Here is a 19,625-nt window from a genome sequence, read left to right as displayed (position 1 = left end):
CTGTTTGCACGAAAATATTATCAAAAGAGACAACCTGGGTTGGTTGTCCTGGAACTCTGAGGCTTAAATAAGATTCTGGAAATAATCAGGATTTCATGGGCATTACAGAAAGAAGTAGTTTATTTTAAAAATTATTAATATAACATGGTTTTGGGTTTGGTTAATATTTTACTCATATTTCTTAATGGAGGAATAGTTGAATATATTTTTGCATGAATATATAATATACTATTTTTTTTTCTGTCCTGTTCCTTCCATAGTTGGACTTTCGGTATATATATATATGTACAAATGCACACTTATGTTACATGTTTGTGTTTATGAAATACAGGGACATCCAAAGAAAGTAACTCCCTTTCCCTTTTCTTAACCTTGAAATTTAAACCCATTCTTACTTTAAAAAACTAGATTTGAGTCTTAGGGTCCTCTCTAGGTCCAGGAGTAGTTGTTAGATGGCTGCAGTGTGAAAGAAAATGTAAGAAAACACGGCCAGACACGGTGTCTCATGCCTGTAATTCTAGCGCTTTCGAAGGCCGAGGTGGGCAGATCACCTGAGTTCAGGAGTTCGAGACTAGCCTGGCCAACATGGTGAAACCCTGTCTGTACTAAAAATACAGAAAATTAGCCAGGTGTGGTGGGGGTGCACCTGTAGTCTTAGCTACTTGGGAGGCTGAGGCATGAGAATCGCTTGAACCCAGGAGGCTTCTTCACCTATGTCAAATTTTTGGGGCCAGTACTAATGAGCTTCGAATATACTTAAGTAAGACCTTTATATTTTATAATGAAGGCTTGATACAAAAACGTGAAGGTTTCTGATTTTTATAGACCTATGGTATATTTAAGGACTACAAAGTTCATTATTATTACAATTTTTAGGTCTACTTCACAGGTAGTTAGTAAATAAATGTTTTAGCTACTATATGCTATATAAATGACCAGGGTTTTCTTCTTTTTTTTTTTTTTCAAAATGGAGTCTCACTCTGTCACCCAGGCTGGAGTGCAGTGGTGCCATCTTGGCTCACTGCAACCTCTGCCTCCCAGGTTCAAGTGATTCTCCTGCCTCAGCCTCCTGAGTAGCTGGGATTACAGGCACCCACCACCAGGCCCAGCTAATTTTGGAATTTTTAGTAGAGACAGGGTTTTACCATGTTAGCCAGGCTGGTCTTGAGCTCCTCACCTCAGGTGATCCACCCGCCTCCCAAAGTGCTGGGATTACAGGCGTGAGCCACCGTGCCTGGCCTACATTTCTAATTTAAATCGAGAATACATTATTATGAAAAACTAGAGCTTTCAAGTCCAGAAGAGCTGATTGTAAAATGTGTTTGTTTTCTGTTTGCTTGTGTTTCACTCCCTCCCTGTCTTCCTTCATTCCTTCACTTCTTCCATTTTCTTCTTTGCATATGTATTTTGTATTATATAGAAACCAGTTCCTTAATTTGGGAGCAAGTCTCAGCACTAAACCTTCCTGTGATGGCTTAGGAAATCTATTGGTAGCTTAACTCCTCATTGCCATATAATTATCTAGTGCTTTGGTAAAATATAAGTAGATACTTAGTTTTATTGGTTACCCTCCCAATTTTCTTTCTTTTTTTTTTTTTTTTTTTTTTTTTTTTGAGACTGAGTTTTGTTCTTGTCGCCCAGGCTGCAGTGCAGTGGTGCGATCTCGGCTCACTATAACCTCTGCCTCCCGGGTTCAAGCGATTCTCCTGCCTCAACCTCCCGAGTAGCTGGGATTACAGGCGCCCACTACCATGCCCGGCTAATTTTTTGTATTTGTAGTAGAGATGGAGTTTCACCATATTGGCCAGGCTGGTCTTGAACTCCTGACATCAGGTCGTCCACCCGCCTTGGCCTCCCGAAATGCTGGAGTTACAGTCATCAGCCACTGTGCCCAGCCTCCTTCCAAATTGTATTTCCAGTATGGTTTAAACCTTGATTATATGATAGAAAATTTTTTGGCATTAAAAGCATTTTTGATCACTTAGGACAGGGATAAGCAACTTTTTCCTTCAAAGAGCAGATAGTATTTGCCACTTTTGTAGGTTATATGGTTTCTGTCACGATTGCTCAATTCGGCTGTCATAGTACAAAGTAGCCATAGACAATAAACAAATGGGCACAGTTATTGTCTTAGTCATCTTGGATTGCTGTAACAAAATACCATAAATTGGATAGCTTAAACAACAAATGTTTATTTCTCATCGTTCTGGACATTGGCCATTTGAGATCAGGGTGCCAGCACGGTCAGATTCTTGGTGAAGGCCTTCTTTCTGGTATTCAGACAGCCATCTTCCTGCTGTGTTTTCACGTGGCAGAAAGATAACTAGCTAGCTCTCTGGTCTCTTCTTAGGGTGAAGGCAGTACTTTTATGACCTAATTGTCTCCCAAAGGCCCCAACTCCAAATACCATCTCACTGGCATTAGAGCTTCAACATGAATGACTTTTGGGGAGATGCAAACATTTAGTCCATGCAACTGTATCCCCGTAAAACTTCACTTGCAAAAGAGTGATCAGATTTGGCCTGTTGGCCATAGTTTGGTAACCTCTAATTTAACACAATAAGGGAACAACTATTTGCATTTTTACTTCTTTTTTTAAAAAATATTTATTTTTGAGATGTGGTCTTGCTCTGTTGCCCAGGCTGGAGTGCAGTGGTGCCATCACAGCTCACTGCAGCCCCAACTTTCCAGGTTCAAGTGATCCTCCTGCCTCAGCCTTTTGAAGTAGCTGGGACTACAGGCGCGCACTACTAAATCTGGCTAATTTTTGTATTTTTCCGTAGAGACAGGGTCTCACTATGTTGCCCAGGTTGATCTTGAACTCCTGGGCTTAAATCATTTTCAGTTCTTAGTGATGAAGTACAAACCTTTCAAATAATATGGAAAACTTCAAGAATTCTTACTTCTGAATTATCTAAGCTTTTTTTTTTTAAAGTAAAATCATAGAGTGAATGGAGTTACATATTTCTAGGAATGTTTTCCATTTATAATAAAATTCCGTCCTTGTAGAATAGGTCAGAACCAAGGCTATTTCTTAAAAATAGAAATTACAAATTTACCCAAAGATTTTCTTTTTGGAAAAAGGATTTTTCTACTTGAATAATGTTAACAGATAAAATGCCAGTGTTCTTTTTTTCCTAATTACCTAAATTAAATTGCACAGTCAGTAAAATCACATAACTAGTGTGCAAGCACCAACTAGATCTTAATCAGTTTTGTTGATTTTGTTAAAAAGGGTGTTTTGTTTTAAAATGGAAATTTTTCTACAGTATTTTACTTTGTAATTTTTAAGTTGTATTTTATTACCAATTTAGTGAAGACATTACAACATTTGGTTGTTCCCTAAACCCTGGAATTGTTTAATCTCAGCAATTATTTCTAATATTTAAAAGATACATATATTTTTATGTTGTATGAATTACCTCTGTTTTATGAATACATATGAAATTATTTTCAGAGGTTCTTCTTCAAACACTAAGGTGCCTTGCACCTGTAATCCCAACACTTTGGGAGGCTGAGGCAGGAGGATTGCTTGAGCCCAGAAGCTAGAGACCAGCCTGGGCAACATAGTGAGACCCAATCTCTACGAAAAAATTAGCTGGGCCTGTTGGCTCATGCCTGTACTTCTGGCTACTCAGCAGGCTGAGATGGGAGGATTGCTTGAGCTTGGCAGGTCGAAGTTTTAGTGGGCTATGATTGCTCCACTGCATTCCAGCCTGGGTGACAGAGTGAGACCCCGTCTCAAAAATAATAATAGGCCAGGCACGGTGGCTTACACCTGTAATCCCAGCACTTTGGGAAGCTGAGGTGGGCAGATCACTTGAGGTTGGGAGTTTGAGACTAGCCTGGCCAACATGGTGAAACGCCATCTCTACTAAAAATACAAAAAAAAAAATCAGTCAGGTGTGGTGGCGCTTGCCTGTAAGTAATCCCAGCTACTTGGGAGGCTGAGGCAGGAATGTTGCTTGAACCTGGGAGGCAGAGGTTGCAGTGAGTGGAGATTGCACCACTGCACTCCAGCCTGGATGACAGAGCAAGACTCCATCTCAAGAAAATAAAAAAAAAAAAAGAAATAAAATTGTACTTTTTCTTTTATAGAAGGCCCCACTATTTGTTTATGCTGAGGGTTTTAGTTTAATTTTTATTTTTTTGAGACGCAGTTTTGCTCATGTTGCCCAGGCTGGAGTGCAATGGTGCGATCTTGGCGCACTGCAACTTCCGCCTCCCAGGTACAAGCGATTCTCCTGTCTCAGCCTCTCATGTAGCTCGGATTATAGGCATGCACCACCATGCCCAGCTATTTTTTTTGTATTTAGTAGAGACGGGGTTTCACTATGTTAGTCAGGCTGGTCTCGAACTCCTGACCTCAGGTGATCCACCTGCCTTGGCCTCCCACAGTGGTGGAATTATAGGCGTGTGCCACCATGCCTGGCCTGTGCTGAGGGTTTTATTAAAGTAGAGTTGACTTTGTAGAATTTTTTTCCCTGCCTGAATCTGAGATTAGAGAGGATTTCAGCTTTGTTACAAGTAATGAATTACATTTTGAAGGGTTCGTTTAGGAGAAGTTGATTAATTTTGTATCTTCCTATTTGCTTTCATTATATAATATCAAAGAACGAGTTGTTGACGTTTAATTCAAGCATATTTTTTCTGTAGTTCACCCTTTGATGAGAATGTGAGTATATTTCAGATAAATTAGAATATAAAATCCAACTATAATATTTTAAAAATTCACGTGTAGATGTTAAAAACAATCACAGTAGTGCTTTTTAAAAAGCCTGTTTAAAACAGATTACCTAATTGCCTGTATCTTTAGATTTAAGCCTCTGTTGATATAAGTGGTTTCACTGGGGCTGAGAAATACTATTTAAATACTGACAAGGTTGATTTATAAATGAACTTCTGACTCTGAGTATGTGGTCCAAATTGTTTTCCTGAAACTTTCTTGCTAGTTAGCAGAAGGAAGAAGTTTGGTTTTTTTATGGAAAGGAAATCTAGTGAGAGAGAAGTTATTCAGATAGGTAGGTGAAACGATGAGGTTTTGAACCCATTTGAACTTGTAAATTGACTACTAAGTGAATATATCAGAACATCAGTTAGTGCAAGGTAAACATGATTGGTAATAGAAAAAAGGAATATAGGTATGTGTTCTAGACAAGGCATTAACAGAGACTCACGATCTGAATTCATTTAAATAAATGTCATAAATTGTTAACAGTGTCAAACAGGGCAAAATGTAATTTTCTATTTTTTTAATTACTAAAATTAACAGAATATGGTACTAATTTCTGCAGTTACCATTTTCCTCCCTGAACAGTAGACTTGATTTGTGTTCTTATTAACTTTGTCCTATAAATGACCTTGCAAGGAGAATGATACTAGAGGCTAAGTGAAACAATGTCTATATTTTCTGAGGCTTCAGGCTAGGTTTTATTAATGTAATGTCTAAGATCTTTGAAGTTGTGACTTTACTAGGAAAATCATAATCTCCAAACCTTTATTCATAATGGGTATGACTTCCAGGGGGAACAGAATACCTGCTGTGCTAATTATTTCAATTATCAGCCACTACTAAAACACGTAATGGATTTTCTCTGCTTCTGCAGGTAAAAAGCATGACATTACAGAACTTAACTCTGATGCCGTGAACTTGATCTCCCAAGCAACACAGGAACGGCTACGAGGCCTTCTAGAAAAACTGACTACAATTGCTCAGCATCGAATGACTACTTACAAGGTAAAGGAAATCGTTAAAGAAGTATAAACTCTCGAGTGTTATAGGTAGTCTTTTGGGCGTGGATTGATATGCTAAACACATTTTTAAAGGAATGGTTGAGGCTTGTATTTCATATTAGTAGAAAATCAAAGTCTCATTCTTATTTAGATATGTTTACATGACAAATAAAATTAAAATGGAGTTTAAAATTATATTAAAAGCTTCTGTGTCACTGTAGATTGAAATATGTATCTGTTCTGCCTGAGGCTTCTCTTTCTTAAGCTTTTGATAGGGAAGGAAAGATGTTAGAATGGAATATTGGCTACTTGTGTTCTCTTCAGTGTTCTGCACTCTCCTCGCATTCCTGTTCCTTTTTTTTTTTGCCTTTCAGTTTTGCAGGGATTTATTTATTTTAGAATAAATGTTATTGTATATATTAATATTTAAGGTATACAACGTGTTATAAGATACACATGTATAGTAAAATTATTACTATTTAGTTGAATAAATTAACATTTTCATTATCTCAAATCTGCCCATTTTCTCCCCTGTGGCAAGAGCAGCTATAATCTACTCATTTACCAGAAATCCTGAAAACAATATATTACTAACCATAGTCCTTATGTTCTACATTAGATCTTTCCACTTGTTCATCCTCTGTTCCTTTTAATAAGTTAAATGATTGCATTGAGTGCTCGTATTGATACTACTTAGTGTTATTGGCTACTTTTATTGAAAAAACGAAATACAGGAATAACTTGTATCCCTAGTGGTATGAACCAAATGACTTGCTGTTATCAAGGTAAAAGAACTTCGTGTAGTTTTGGAGGAGAGCGAATATATTGGGTGATTAGGGATGAAAAGAGAAGGTAACCTGAGCTGAAAATAAATAAATAAGTAAATAAATAAGATAACTGTTTCCCTCTTTTCAAGAAATGTTTATAGCTAGATTTTGAACAAGATGGTGTGTAGGTAACCTTAAGAGATTTTGAATTTGGAAGAATGGTCATTGCCGTGATATCCTAGTCAAAGGTTAAAGGAAACTAGGAAATTGTCAGCTGCTACACCACCAGTAAGTTCCCTGGAGGAATCATATTATTTTATTTTTTTTCCTTTCTGCTTCATTTAGAACTTTGGAAAAACTACATATGATTGCTGAGGTCCTCACTTGCATAAATCTTTGTGAGAATTTGCTGGACTGACTTAGGAATATGTGATCAACAGGAGAAAAAGCTATGAAAAAAACAAAAAATTAGTATCAGTATTTTATAATTCCTAGAAACACAAAAATAAAGATATTAATTTTGTGTTTCTAGGAATTTTTTCATTTCTCCTAGGTTATCTAATTTGTTGGCATAGGACTGTTAATAATACTGCCTTTTGTAACCTTTTATTTCTGTAAGGTCAATGGTAATGATCCCCCTTACATTACTGATTTTTGTTATTTGTATCTTCTCTCTTTTTCTTCTTTGCTAGTAAAGCGAATGGTGTGTTGATTTTGTTGAGCTTTTCAAAGAACCAACTTTTGGTTTTATTAATTTTCTCTTTTGTTTTTCTATTTTTGATTTCATATATCTCCACTCTAGTTTTTATATTATTTTCCTTCTAAGCTTCAGGCTTAGTTTGCTCTTTTTTTTTTAGTTTCATAAGGTATAAAGTTAGGTTTTTAATTTGAGATCTTCCTTTTATAATGTAGGCATTTACTGCTATACATTTCCCTCTGAGTACTGCTTTCACTGCATTCCGTAAGTTTTGGTATGTTGTGTTGTCGTTTTCATTTATCTTTAAATATTTTCTCGTTTCTTTTGAGATTTATTTGATTCTTTGTGACTGTTTAAGAGTATGTTGTTTAATTTCCAAGTATTTGGGAATTTTCCAGTTTTCCTTCTGTTGTTGGTTTCTAGCTGCATTCCGTTGTGGTCAGAGAAGATACTTTGTATGAATCATTCATTTAAAATGTATTGAGGCTTGTTTTATGACAACATACATTGTATCCTGGAGAATGTTTCATGTGCACTTGAGAAGAATGTGTGTTCTGCTCTTGTTTCATAGATGTCTGATAGATATAGTTGGTTTATGATGTTAAGTCCTCTGTTTCCTTATTGATCATCCATTTGGATGTTCTATTCATTATTGAAAGTGCGGTATTAAAATCTTCAACTATTGTAGAACTCTCTTTTTGTTTTAGAGACAGGGTCTCACTCTGTCATCCAGGGTGGAGTGCAGTGGTGCAATCATAGCTCATTGCAACCTTGAACTCCTGAACTCAAGCCACCCTCCCACCTCAGCCTCTCCAGTAGCTAAGACTAACAGGCGTGTGCCACCACACCCAACTAATTTTTTTTTTTTTTTTTTGAGACAGGGGCTTACTATGTTGCCCATGCTGTGGAATTGTTTTTTAAACAAAATTCCGTCAGTGTTTGTTTGCTTCATATATTTGAGAACTCTGGTTTGATGTGTGTATCTTCTTGATGAATTGACCTTTTTATCAATATATAATAATGTCCTTGTTTGTCTCTCTTAACAGTTTTGTACTTAAAGTCTATACTGTCTGATATTACTTTCTTTTGTTACTTGCATGGAATATCTTTTTCCATCCTTTCACTTTCAATGTATTGGTATGGTTTCAACTAAAGTGTAGACAGCATATAGTTTGATCATTTTTAAAAATTCATTCTTCTAGTCTCTTTGAAGAGCTTAATCCATTTACATTTAAAATGTAATTACTGATAAGAAATAACTTCTATTTTGCTATTTGTTTTCTATATGCCTTGTAAGTTTTGTGTTCCTCACTTCCTCTGCTTCTTATGTTTAATTGATTGTTTTTGTTTTGTTCCATTTTGATCCCCTTCTCATATTGTTTTGGATATATTTAGATATCTTCTTAGCAGTTACCATTAACATCCTAAATCTACAATCTAGTTTGGATTGTTATCAGCTTACTTTTAATTTTGTGATGTGGGAAAATTATAGACATATTTTTGGCTTTTTACTTTAACTCTTTAAAGTATCTTACAGTTTTTCAAACTTGGATTCTCCCTACTTCTGCCTTAATCACACTATTGTTTCAGAGATACACGAATACCTTTTTTAGTAGAGATGGGGTTTCGCCATGTTGGCCAGGCTGGTCTCAAACTCCTGGCCTCAAGCAATCCACCCGCCTTGGCCTCCCAAAGTGTTGGGATTACAAGTGTGAGTCACCGTGCCTGGCCATGTGAGTACATCTTGATTTATAGTAGGCAGTTCATGTATAAAACATAATAAGTATAATTTACAATGGAATAGAATTTTTAAAGTAATATTTATTGAATGGCATTCAAAGCTCTGTTGTGTATAGCTTTCAGCTAGAATTCTTTTGTTGTATATCAATAGCATATTTCCAAACATTTAGTTGCACTAGGCAAAATGGATGGTATCTCCCTGACCTAGAAGACCTCACTAAGTTAGCTTGAAGCTAGCACTTCCTTAACCTGCTGTCTTGTATACTACCTATTCTGACTGATTTTCCCGAGCTTTCCTTTTCCTACACTCATTTTTTAGTACAGCTAATGCCACTATCTACATTTGCATATATAGAAAATAACAAAAGATTATCAGCCCTTTTAAGTCAAAATAATTATCATTTGGTTATATTTGGATTCAGTTTGAAATCACCATTATTTTGTAGACTTTGTTTGTAATAATCTTTATGTCACAGCTTTAGCCCTGTCCTTATATTTCAGTTCATCCCTGATAGGATTTATTTTTATCTGTACAGTGTAGGAAATTCTACTCCATAGTTTTATAAAAGTGAATTACTCTTTTTAAAAAAGTGAAATCCCATCTCTTTCCACTCTTGAACATCCATTTACTTTTGATAATCTTTCACCTGGTTTGATATAATTCTTTAATCATTAGTCATAAACTGAGATCTAAGTAAATAAGTAGAAAGTGACATGTAGTACAGAGCTTTTGATCTGGCTACCAGGTGTTTTCCCACTGAAGATATGTTATAGTTGCCTATATGCCTATGGCCATGGAGAAGCTTCATTCAGTGTTTTCCAGTTGAAAGGTGCTATTTGGGTTGCTTTAGATGGGATTCATTTGATGGTGTTGATATCATTTGGTCTGGGTCATTACATTTTCTTGGCTAAACCATTTAATATGCAGTGGCCTTAACATTGTAAAGCCCTACTCTGTTGGTGCATGAAGTCTTCAGTTAGGCCAGCTGGGTATATAGGAAGGAACATAAGAGTGGGGTTTAAATAAGGTTACAGACTTAATATGAATAGGGAAGACACTCATTTGTTTAGTGATATGGAAGAAAAAAGGATGCGAATGTCAGAGGTCGTTGTATATGGGTTGGGGGAGAGAGAGGAAGGAATCTTAGCATGGGAATATGATTGGGCTAAAATTTAAAAAGTCTCTGACCCTTTTTAATTTAGTATTTGCTGTCCCTTTTAAATTAAATCCCATCATTAAACTATTTCCAGAGTGTCTAAACACAAAAATGGTAAAGATTAAGTATTTAAGAAACCACTGGTTATTATATTTAACCTCTATGGGTAGCCTATAATGTATTCCATGTTCTATCTTGTGTTATTTAACTTTAAAAACAGTTGAGAATTCTTTTTGTATTAAACATGAAGTAAAATAAGTAGCACTAATATATCCTTGTTCTCTAAACTATGTAATACTCTTTTGATCTAGTTAAATACCAACAATAAAAATTTAATTTAAAAAGAATCTTGGGCATATGAAATCCCTCAGTCCCAGTTAATTGAATCAGCCATAATCAGGGGGATAAAACAAAGATGGGAGTGGTACAGTACTCATGATTTCCAGGCCAGGCACTGACTTGTTCAAAGACATTTGGTTTTTCTACTATACAGTTTCTCTTGAATATCTGAATTACTGAGATGAGTAGATGGCAAAATGTCTTAAACATCGATTAGAAAGCTCTCCCTGTCCCATTGCCTCCCCCAACCCCGTCCCCCACTCCTGCCTATACACACTCATAGAGGAGAAAGAGGCAGCTATATAGGTGAAGAAAATTAGAAAATATTTAGGTGGGAAAGCACTGTTTTACATCCACAGAATAGACTGACCAATTTGCATTTTATCATTTTATGGAACAATTAAGACAGTTTATATTTCTGTTATGGCTCTCATTTATAAATTGTATACTAAATTGCTTTGACCACAGTTTCTGTCCAAATTCACACCCCTGAGTAATCCTCAAAATAGCATTTCAAGATTTTAATGTTTGCCATCTTAACTTAGGTTGTATTTTGATAGAAGTTATATTCAGTTGTCAAGGTTAAACCAATCTAACCATGGTAACCAAGGTGGTAACTTTCATCTTTGGTATATTTTTTAGTGAGGTGATTGTTTCTTGCTTTTTGTCTTTCACAAAAGTAAGATTTAGTTACTTATATTAATGTCTGCTGAGGTAGATAATAATCTAAAAAGATTTAGGTTATTGGTGAATGGGGCACTCTTTAGTTTCTCCTTCCTATTGTTGGAAGGATCTGCTTGGCTTAATTCCTCCGCCTGCACCCCACAATGATGTTTACTAGCAAAGTTCTTTGAAACATAACTGGTTAATCACCTCTCAGATTTTAAGGATGATTAAAGTTTCTTTTCTGGTGGAGTGGATGTGGGGGGATGTTTGCTTAATAGAAACGAAATCATTACCTTCTGAAAGTTTAGCTTCCTATTTATGTTGGTATTCCTGCCTTTAGCTGGTTTATACAATACCTAATGTAGAATGTGCGGCCCAGGATCATTATAAGACTTTGTTTTCTTTTTTTTCCCAGGCAAGTGAAAATTACATCCTGTGTAGTGATACCAGGTCACAGCTCAAATTTCTTGAAAAGCTGGATCAATTGGAGAAGCAGAGAAAGGATTTAGAAGAAAGAGAAATGTTACTTAAGGCAGCCAAGGTAAGGGCCAGTGTGATTTATGAGTGAACGTGGCCTGGCAATGTGGTCAGAGGTGGCTTTATCGTTAGTTGACTGTCTTGGTTTTATTAGGCCTTTAGATTTCTCCAGAGGATTTCCTAAAACGAAATTACTAATAGGATGTCTCACAGCCAGGATGGTGTGGTGGCTTTCAGTTAATTTAGTTTAATGAGTCATAATCTTTTGTCTTCTCACATTTCCTGTGTGCTCTCCCCATCCTCAAACCCAGGTAAAATGTTTCGTAAAATTTCAGGGTCTTTTTAGGAATCCAATTTGATACATGCCAAGTTGAAGTTGATAGGGAAAATTTGGAAAGTAGACAGGAAAGTTATGGGTAAAATTAGTAATTTGGATTTTGTGGAACAAAATACAGGCTGGATGGAAATAGAGTAAAAGAATAGTGAGGCTTCTTTATTTAATTTTATTTTGGGAGACAGAGTCTTGCACTGTCACCCAGGCTGGAATGCAGTGGCATGATCTCGGCTTACTGCAACCTCTGCCTCCTGGGTTTAAGCAGTTCTCTGCCTCAAACTCCTGAGTAGCTGGGACTACAGGTGCCTGCCACCACACCTGGCTAATTTTTTTTTTTTTTTTTTTAGTAGAGACAGGGTTTCACCATGTTTGTTGGCCAGGTTGGTCTTGGAACTTCTGACCTTGGGTGATCCGCCTGCCTTGGCCTCCCAAAGTTTTGGGATTACAGGCGTGAGCCACCCGCCTGGCCAAGGCTATTTATTTATTTCCCTTCTCCCTTATTTAAACGTTTTCCTGGGCTGTTAGTGTCACATGAGGTAAAAGCTAATTCCACTACAGTTTCCATTTTGAAGCTCCACATTTCTTCGTAGGCTTGGGGCCATTGTGAGAAATCTTAAAGGCTGAGCACTGGAGTCTAAATTTTTGTTTTAAGCACATTTGTTTTAATTTCTAGTGTTCTCGATAGCTTCCCTTTTTAGAGTATTTGTTCCTAATAACATAGCAATTACTTTTTTAAAAACTAATTTATTTTGAGGCTGGGCACAGTGGCTCATGCCTGTAATCCCAGCACTTTGGGAGGCTGAGGTGGGTGGATCACGAGGTCAGGAGATTGAGACCATCCTGGCCAACATGGTGAAACCCCATCTCAACTAAAAATACAAATATTAGCCGGGTGTGGTGGTGTGCGCCTGTAGTGTCAGCTACTCGGGAGACTGAGGCAGGGTAACCTCTTGAACCCTGGGAGGTGGAGGTTGCAGTGAGCAGAAATCGTGCCACCACACTACAGCCTGGCGACAGAGCAAGACTCCATCTCCAAAAAATAAATAAATAAATAAAAACAAAACAAAATCCAAAAAAACCTAATATATTTTGAAATTATTTAATACAGAAAAGTTGCCAAAACTGTACAAAGTACTCAGCCCCCTTTCCCAGATCCCCCCAATTTTAACATTTTACTGCATTTGCTTCATCTCTACCATTTTTATTTTTTGTTTTTTGAGCAGTCTCTCTATGTAGCTCAAGCTAAAGTGCAGTGGCACGATCTCGGCTCACTGCAACCTCTGCCTCCCAGGCTCCAGCAATTCTCCTGTCTTAGCCTCCTGAGTAGCTGGGACTACAGGTGCTCACCACCATGCCCGGCGAGTTTTTTGTATTTTAAAGTAGAGACGGGGTTTCACCATGTTGTCCAGGGTGGTCTCGAACTCCTGAGCTTGATCCGCCCACCTCAGCCTCCCAAAGTGCTGGGATTACAGGACTGAGCCACCGTGTCCGGCCTTATCTGTACCCTTTTCATTACCCTTTCTACACATACAATCATTAATCCCCTCCCTGTCTTCCTCCCTTCTTGCCTTCCCCACTTCCTCTCTTCCTCCCTTCTTGCCTTCCCCACTTCCTCTCTTCCTCCCTTTCTTTCTTCCTCTCTCCTCCTACCTTCCTTTCCTCTTCTTTCTTTCTTTTTGTTTTTTCTTTTTGAGACAGAGTTTCACTCTGTCACTAGGCTGGAGTACAGTGATGTGATCGTGGCTCACTGCAGCCTTCACCTCTCAGGCTCAAGCAATCTTCCCACCTCAGCTTCTTAAGTAGCTGGGACTACAGGCACACACCACTACGCCTGGCTAAATTTTGATTTTTTGTAGAGACAGGATCTCCCTACAGTGTTCAAGCTGGTCTCAAATTCCTAGACTCAAGCAGTCCTCCTGCCTCAGCCTCCCAAAGTGCTGGGATTACAGGCATGAGACACTGTGCTCCGCCATTTTTCTTTTCTTAACCTTTTTGAAAGTAGTCTTCAGACATGATGTTCCACCACTCCTGAACATTTTCGTATGTAACACTATCATCTAATGCACAGCACCCATTCTGATTTCACTAGCTGGCTTAACCATGTCTCTCTTTCATGGTCCATTTTCCCATGCAGGAATTTGGATTTATGTAGTTGTCATCTCTTTTCAGATTCTTTTAGGGTTTCTCAGTCTTTCTCTTTTATGCTCTTGACAATTTTCAAGAGTATAAGCCTTACCTTCTGTAGGATGACCTTCAACCAGGGCTCATCTGATCTTTCCTTATGATTTGACTTAGGTCAAGCATGCTTGGCAGGAATGCACAGAAATGATACTGCACTCTTCTCAGCTGATCATATCAAAAGGGTCATATTGGTACCTACTAGTTCTCTCCATTTTAAACTTGCCATCTCCCCCACTTTTTGATTTTTATTTTTTTGAGACAGGGTCTCGCTTTGTTACCCAGACTAGAGTGCAGTGGTGTGATCACTGCTCACTGCAGCCTTGGCCTCTTGGGCTTAAGCAATCCTCCCACCTCAGCCCCCCAAGTAGTTGGGACTACAGGCACATGCCACCACACCTGGATAAATGTTTTCATTTTTTAGAGATAGAGTCTCACTATATTGCCCAGGCTAATTTTTCCCTTTGTAATCAATTAGTTTTTCATAGGACGGCATTCTAAGATCATACCAATATGCAGTTCCTCATCAAACTTCCATGTGTTAACCATAGCATCTGTTGTGATGTCTGCCTAAATCAGCTACCTCTGTCGTGGTTGCAAAATGTCAATTCTTTATTCCCATCAACTCTCCTCCTTTTATTAGCACCCTACCATGTGGAAGAGCTTTCCTTCTTTATTCATATTAGTATGGGCTCATGATTTCTCTTTGTCTCAATAGGTTGCAGTTCATTACTGTCATTTATTTTGTTGCTCAAATTGCCCCTGAGTGGAAGACCTTTCCAGCTGGCCCTTCTGTCCCTTAGTCATGTATCCATCCATCACTCACTGAGCATGTCCTCACTTTCAGGCACAAGGCACTCCAGGCCCAGCTTATACTTTTCGTGCTCTAGCCCCAAAATCAGCCATTTCTCTAAGAAGCCTGCCTTCTTTTCTGTTGAGGATGACATTCAAAAACCGAGCTTAGGTCATACAGTATACTCATTGCTAAAAGGGTGTCACTACATGTAGGCCTTCTCAATGGACAGATATAGGAAATGTATATATGGTATGTGTATATGTACACATGTTTATATATATATACACACACAGATGTCCATCTGTAACTATTTCTATATCTGTGTATATATTATAAAACCGTGAGTTCATATGGATACCTGCAACTCCAATCCAGTGCCTCAGAGTTCCTTCTACCCTTAATCTCTCCATGTTTGTAAAAACATTCTCCAGTCTTGAGAAACTTGGCTCCCATTATCCTTGATATGTTTAACTTATGTCCTCTATCAGTTATTTAATCAATGTAAGTAATCTCTCACGTAGCCATGCTGGCTGACTCCTCTGTCTGCTACTACTAATTTCCCCACCCCATTTCATTGTCTGTGTAATTGGCCACCACGCTCATAGACCCATTCCTTGATGAGACCCCCACTTCCTCACCACCTTGTATTATTCACCACTGGCCTATACCTTCACATGCCCCAGCTCCCCATAAGGATATGGAGCACCACAGCCTTGTCACAGTGCTGCTTCCTGCTGTCCCACAGTCTCAGTCCTCACATTGACACCCATTGCACTGGGAAGAGCAGGAAGGTGGGACAGAAAGATGCTCTTTCTTGAGCCCTCAAGTATTATAAGTAAGCACTTAGTCATTGTAATGAGGTGGTTTATTGGTATTTTATTTCCACTTACTGTGCTGTAAACAAGGCCATAAACTATTAAATAGTAGTTTAGTTATTATTGAATATAATAATGTATTATACTTGCTCTTTATCTCCTTTGGCTTTTCCTTCTTTACCAGATGTCTAAATGTTGGATTTAGTAGTTTTGAATCCTATACTACCTTCTCTGTCTTCATTCCCTTTTGAGTTTGTATCTCCATTTCAGCCTGCGTTACGAAAATCTGGACTCATACCATTAACTCCCTACTTGACATGACTTCATTGGCTAATAGTTATTTCAAAATTAATATGTCCAAAACAGCTGCTGTTATTCCTCTCCCCTCTAAATACCTTTCACTCTTATAGATTTTCTTGACTCAATAAATTACACCACCATCTTCCCAGATGTTCAAGCTAAAAAACATAGGCGTCATCTTTAACTCCATTCTGTGTCTCCTCTCTCCCTGCATGCAAACCACCTCCTATCTTATTTCTAAAATGTATCCAACTTTTTCTTCATCACTATTGTCATTAGTCTAATTCATCTTTCACTTGGACTTTCATATTAACTTCTAAGTAGCCTTCTTTTCCTTCTACAGTCCATTCCTCTATTTCTCCTACTATGGTCAGAATAATGTTTTTATAACAAATCATGTGTGTCTCTTTTGCTTAAAAGCCTTCAGTGGCTTCCTGTTGCATTTAAAATGTAAACTTCTTACCAAATTTTAAAAGGCCTTATGTTATTTGGCACCCACCTACCTCTCTGAGCTTGCCTCGTCACCTACTCTGCTCCAGGCACACTGATCTTTCTGTTCCTTGAATGTGCCCAACTTAGGATATTAGACTTCTAACTAGGCATCTTGAACTTACCATTGAGTTCCCTTCCCCTAAGTCTGCTTTTTCTTAGATCTCTACTCTCTTAGAAAGTTGCAGTTACCGTCCTCCAAGATGCTTGGGACAAAATCCCAGGAGTCATCCTTGATTCCTCTCTTTACTTCATGACCGACATCCAGCCCGTCAATAAATCTGATCAACTTTACCTGCAAAGATATGTTTTGAATGCAACCATTTATCATCTTCTGTGCTTTGATGCTAGTCCACACTGCCCTTATCTTCTTTCCAGTCAGTCTCTTCTTCACAACAGTTGTTTTAGAGCAGTCTATGAATTGCTCTGCGTGCCTTTGCGTTCAATCTTGGATCCCTACAGTGCACCCTCTACAGAGTGGCCAGAGCCTTTTTTTTTTTTTTTTTTAAAGTGTTACATCAGTGGCATCTCACCCCTGAGCTCCAAACACGCCAGTGGATTTTTGTTGTTGTTGTTGTTTTTGAGACGGAGTTTTGTTGTTGCCCAGGCTAGAGTGCAGTGAATGGCGTGGTCTCGGCTCACTGCAACCTCCGCCTCCCAAGTTCAAGCATTTCTCCTGCCTCAGCCTCCTAAGTAGCTGGGATTACAGGTGCCCCCCACCATGCCTGGCTACTTTTTATATTTTTAGTAGAGACGGGGTTTCACCATGTTGGCTAGGGTAGTCTTGAACTCCTGACCTTTGGTGATCTGCCCACCTCAGCCTCCCAAAGTGTTGGGATTACAGGCGTGAGCCACCGTGCCCAGCCCAGTGGATTGTTTTTATAGCTAGAATTAAACCCCCAATTCCTTATCATGGCCTACAAGGCAACACATGATCTCCAGCCTTTCTCTTTCACCTTTTTTCTGTGCTTCAACCATATGGGCCATCTTTCTTTCCTTGAGTATGTTCACATTTTAAGGCTTTAGCAATTACTGTCCCTTCTGCTTGGAATGTTTTCCTCCAGATCTTTGCATGACTACATCTTTTTTGTTGTTTAGATCTCTACTCAAATATCACTTCTCAGAGATGTCTTCCCTACTATCCTAGCTAGAGAAGTACATACCACACTTCTCTATCACATTATTCTATTTATTTTCTTTATTTTTGTTTTTAATTTTTAAATTATATATATTTTATTTTTAAATTATTATTATTAGTTTTTTTGGAGGCAGGGTTTCGCTGTGTTGCCCAGGCTGGAGTGCAGTGGCCCTATCTCAGCTCACTGCAACCTCTGCCTCCCGGATTCAAACGATTCTTGGGTCTCAGCCTCCCAAGTAGCTGGGACTACAGGTGCATGCCACCATGCCCAAATTAAATTTATTTTATTTTGAAACAGGGTCTCATTCATTTGCCCAGGCTAGAGTACAGTGGCATGATAATAGCTCTCTACAGGCCTTGATCTCCCAGGCTCAAGCAGTCTACCCACCCACCTCAGCTTGCTGAGTAGCTGGGACTATAGGCACGTGTCACTATGCCTGGCTAATTTTTTAAATTTTTAGTAGAAATGGGGTCTTGCTGCATTAGACAGGCTGGTCTTGAACTTGAGCTCAAATAATTCTCCCACCTTGGCCTCCCAAAGTACTGGGATTACAGGTGTGAGCCACTGCCTCTGGCCTATTTAATTTCCTTTATAGCACTTAACACTGTCAGCAATTAATTGTTTTGTATTTTTGCCCATCACTAATATTTTACATATCATAAATGTGTTTCATTTTTATAAAATTGTTTATTTTTCTCTTCTTAAAATGTAAGTTACTTGAGTTACTACAGTTACTTTGTCTCCTTATATCATCTGTCTCCAAAGGCTAGAACAGTAGCACACAGAGTAGAATCTGTACTATGGATGACCAATAAATATTGGATGACTGACAAAGACTTGATACTGAAATGTGCCCATTTTATGTTGGGGCAAAATATTATATACACACCCACATATATATGTATATATATAATGCATATTTTAATATAAGTACATATATACACAGACTCATTCTCTGGTGATACTATAGCTAGAGTAACTTTTAATCTTTCGCTTGAAATGAAATTTTCTTAGTAGATTGGGGACTAAAATGAAGAAAAATATTACCAGCTTTGGGTTGAATTTTCTGTAGATATTTAAGATGTTTGAAATTAGTAGGCACTCAAATTTAAAGACTATCTCTTATACTTTCCTTTAACCAAAGGTTCTGGTAAATCAATAAATGTATCAGGTAAACTTATTAAATATGGAAATACTTTTAGCTTTTGTTTAGTTAGCTATCTAGATATTAGCTTAGTTAGCTAAGGTTGCATTTTATAGAACAAATATTCAGATTTATAAGCAGTTAAATAACTGTCATGGTGAGAAAAAAGGATATACATATCCCAAACATGTTTTCCAGTGGACAGATGTTCATAGTGTCAGAAATAAAGTTCCTTACCCTTTGTTCCATCATAGTTTGATACATAGAAAACAGCTCTCTTCTTATGCCAGTCCTGTACTATGGAAGGCGACATCCAATAAACAATTACTGAACATGGTGCATAGCATTCTATTAAGTGCTATAGAGGACCCAAAGGTGATAAGACATTCTAATTAAAATACTGAGATGTATTTTCTACTTATAATTTTAGAAGTTATACCTTTAAAGAGAGAGATTTGGTTCAAGGTTTAGTTAGGTTCTTGATTTTAATAGTCCTTGAAATACCTATGTTTTCCCAAATGGCTTCACCTGAAGATCAGCCAGTATTGATTGTTTTTATTCATTTAAACCAATAATTATTCTTTTTTTTTTCTTTTCCTTCATCTGTACCATCATTTTTTTAGTTTTCAGTGTTCCTACAAGAACAACGTCATGCCTCAACTGGATCTGACTGACATTGTTAGCATCATTTTCAGTATAAGCTTCCTCCAGGCTAGAACTGCAGCAGCCAGCCCAGATGATGAGGGGGCGGGGGAAACCAGGGTGGGAGTGCAGCTAGACTGGATTGAGGCATTTTCCCCTGGAGCTAAGATATTCAATCACAAGAGAAAATTGTCATTTATTAAATATTTAAT

General features: G+C 37.9%; 1 protein-coding gene across 4 annotated transcripts in view; it reads left to right on the top strand.

The window, feature by feature from the left end:
- TAF4B (TATA-box binding protein associated factor 4b) overlaps nucleotides 1-19,625 on the top strand; it is a 167,856-nt gene that overhangs the window by 88,909 nt on the left and 59,322 nt on the right. For all 4 annotated transcript variants that reach the window (XM_032152604.1, XM_058438534.1, XM_058438535.1 and 1 more), the window contains exons 11-12: nucleotides 5,607-5,737; nucleotides 11,515-11,640. In XM_032152604.1, the coding sequence (XP_032008495.1) occupies nucleotides 5,607-5,737; nucleotides 11,515-11,640 (257 nt within the window). The remainder of the gene's footprint in view (nucleotides 1-5,606; nucleotides 5,738-11,514; nucleotides 11,641-19,625) is intronic.

Source organism: Hylobates moloch, unplaced genomic scaffold (assembly GCF_009828535.3).
Source record: "Hylobates moloch isolate HMO894 unplaced genomic scaffold, HMol_V3 SCAFFOLD_5, whole genome shotgun sequence".
Taxonomy (NCBI): Eukaryota; Metazoa; Chordata; class Mammalia; order Primates; family Hylobatidae; genus Hylobates; species Hylobates moloch.
Note: the sequence above shows the minus strand (reverse complement) of the source record. Positions and strands in the feature narration are given on the sequence as shown.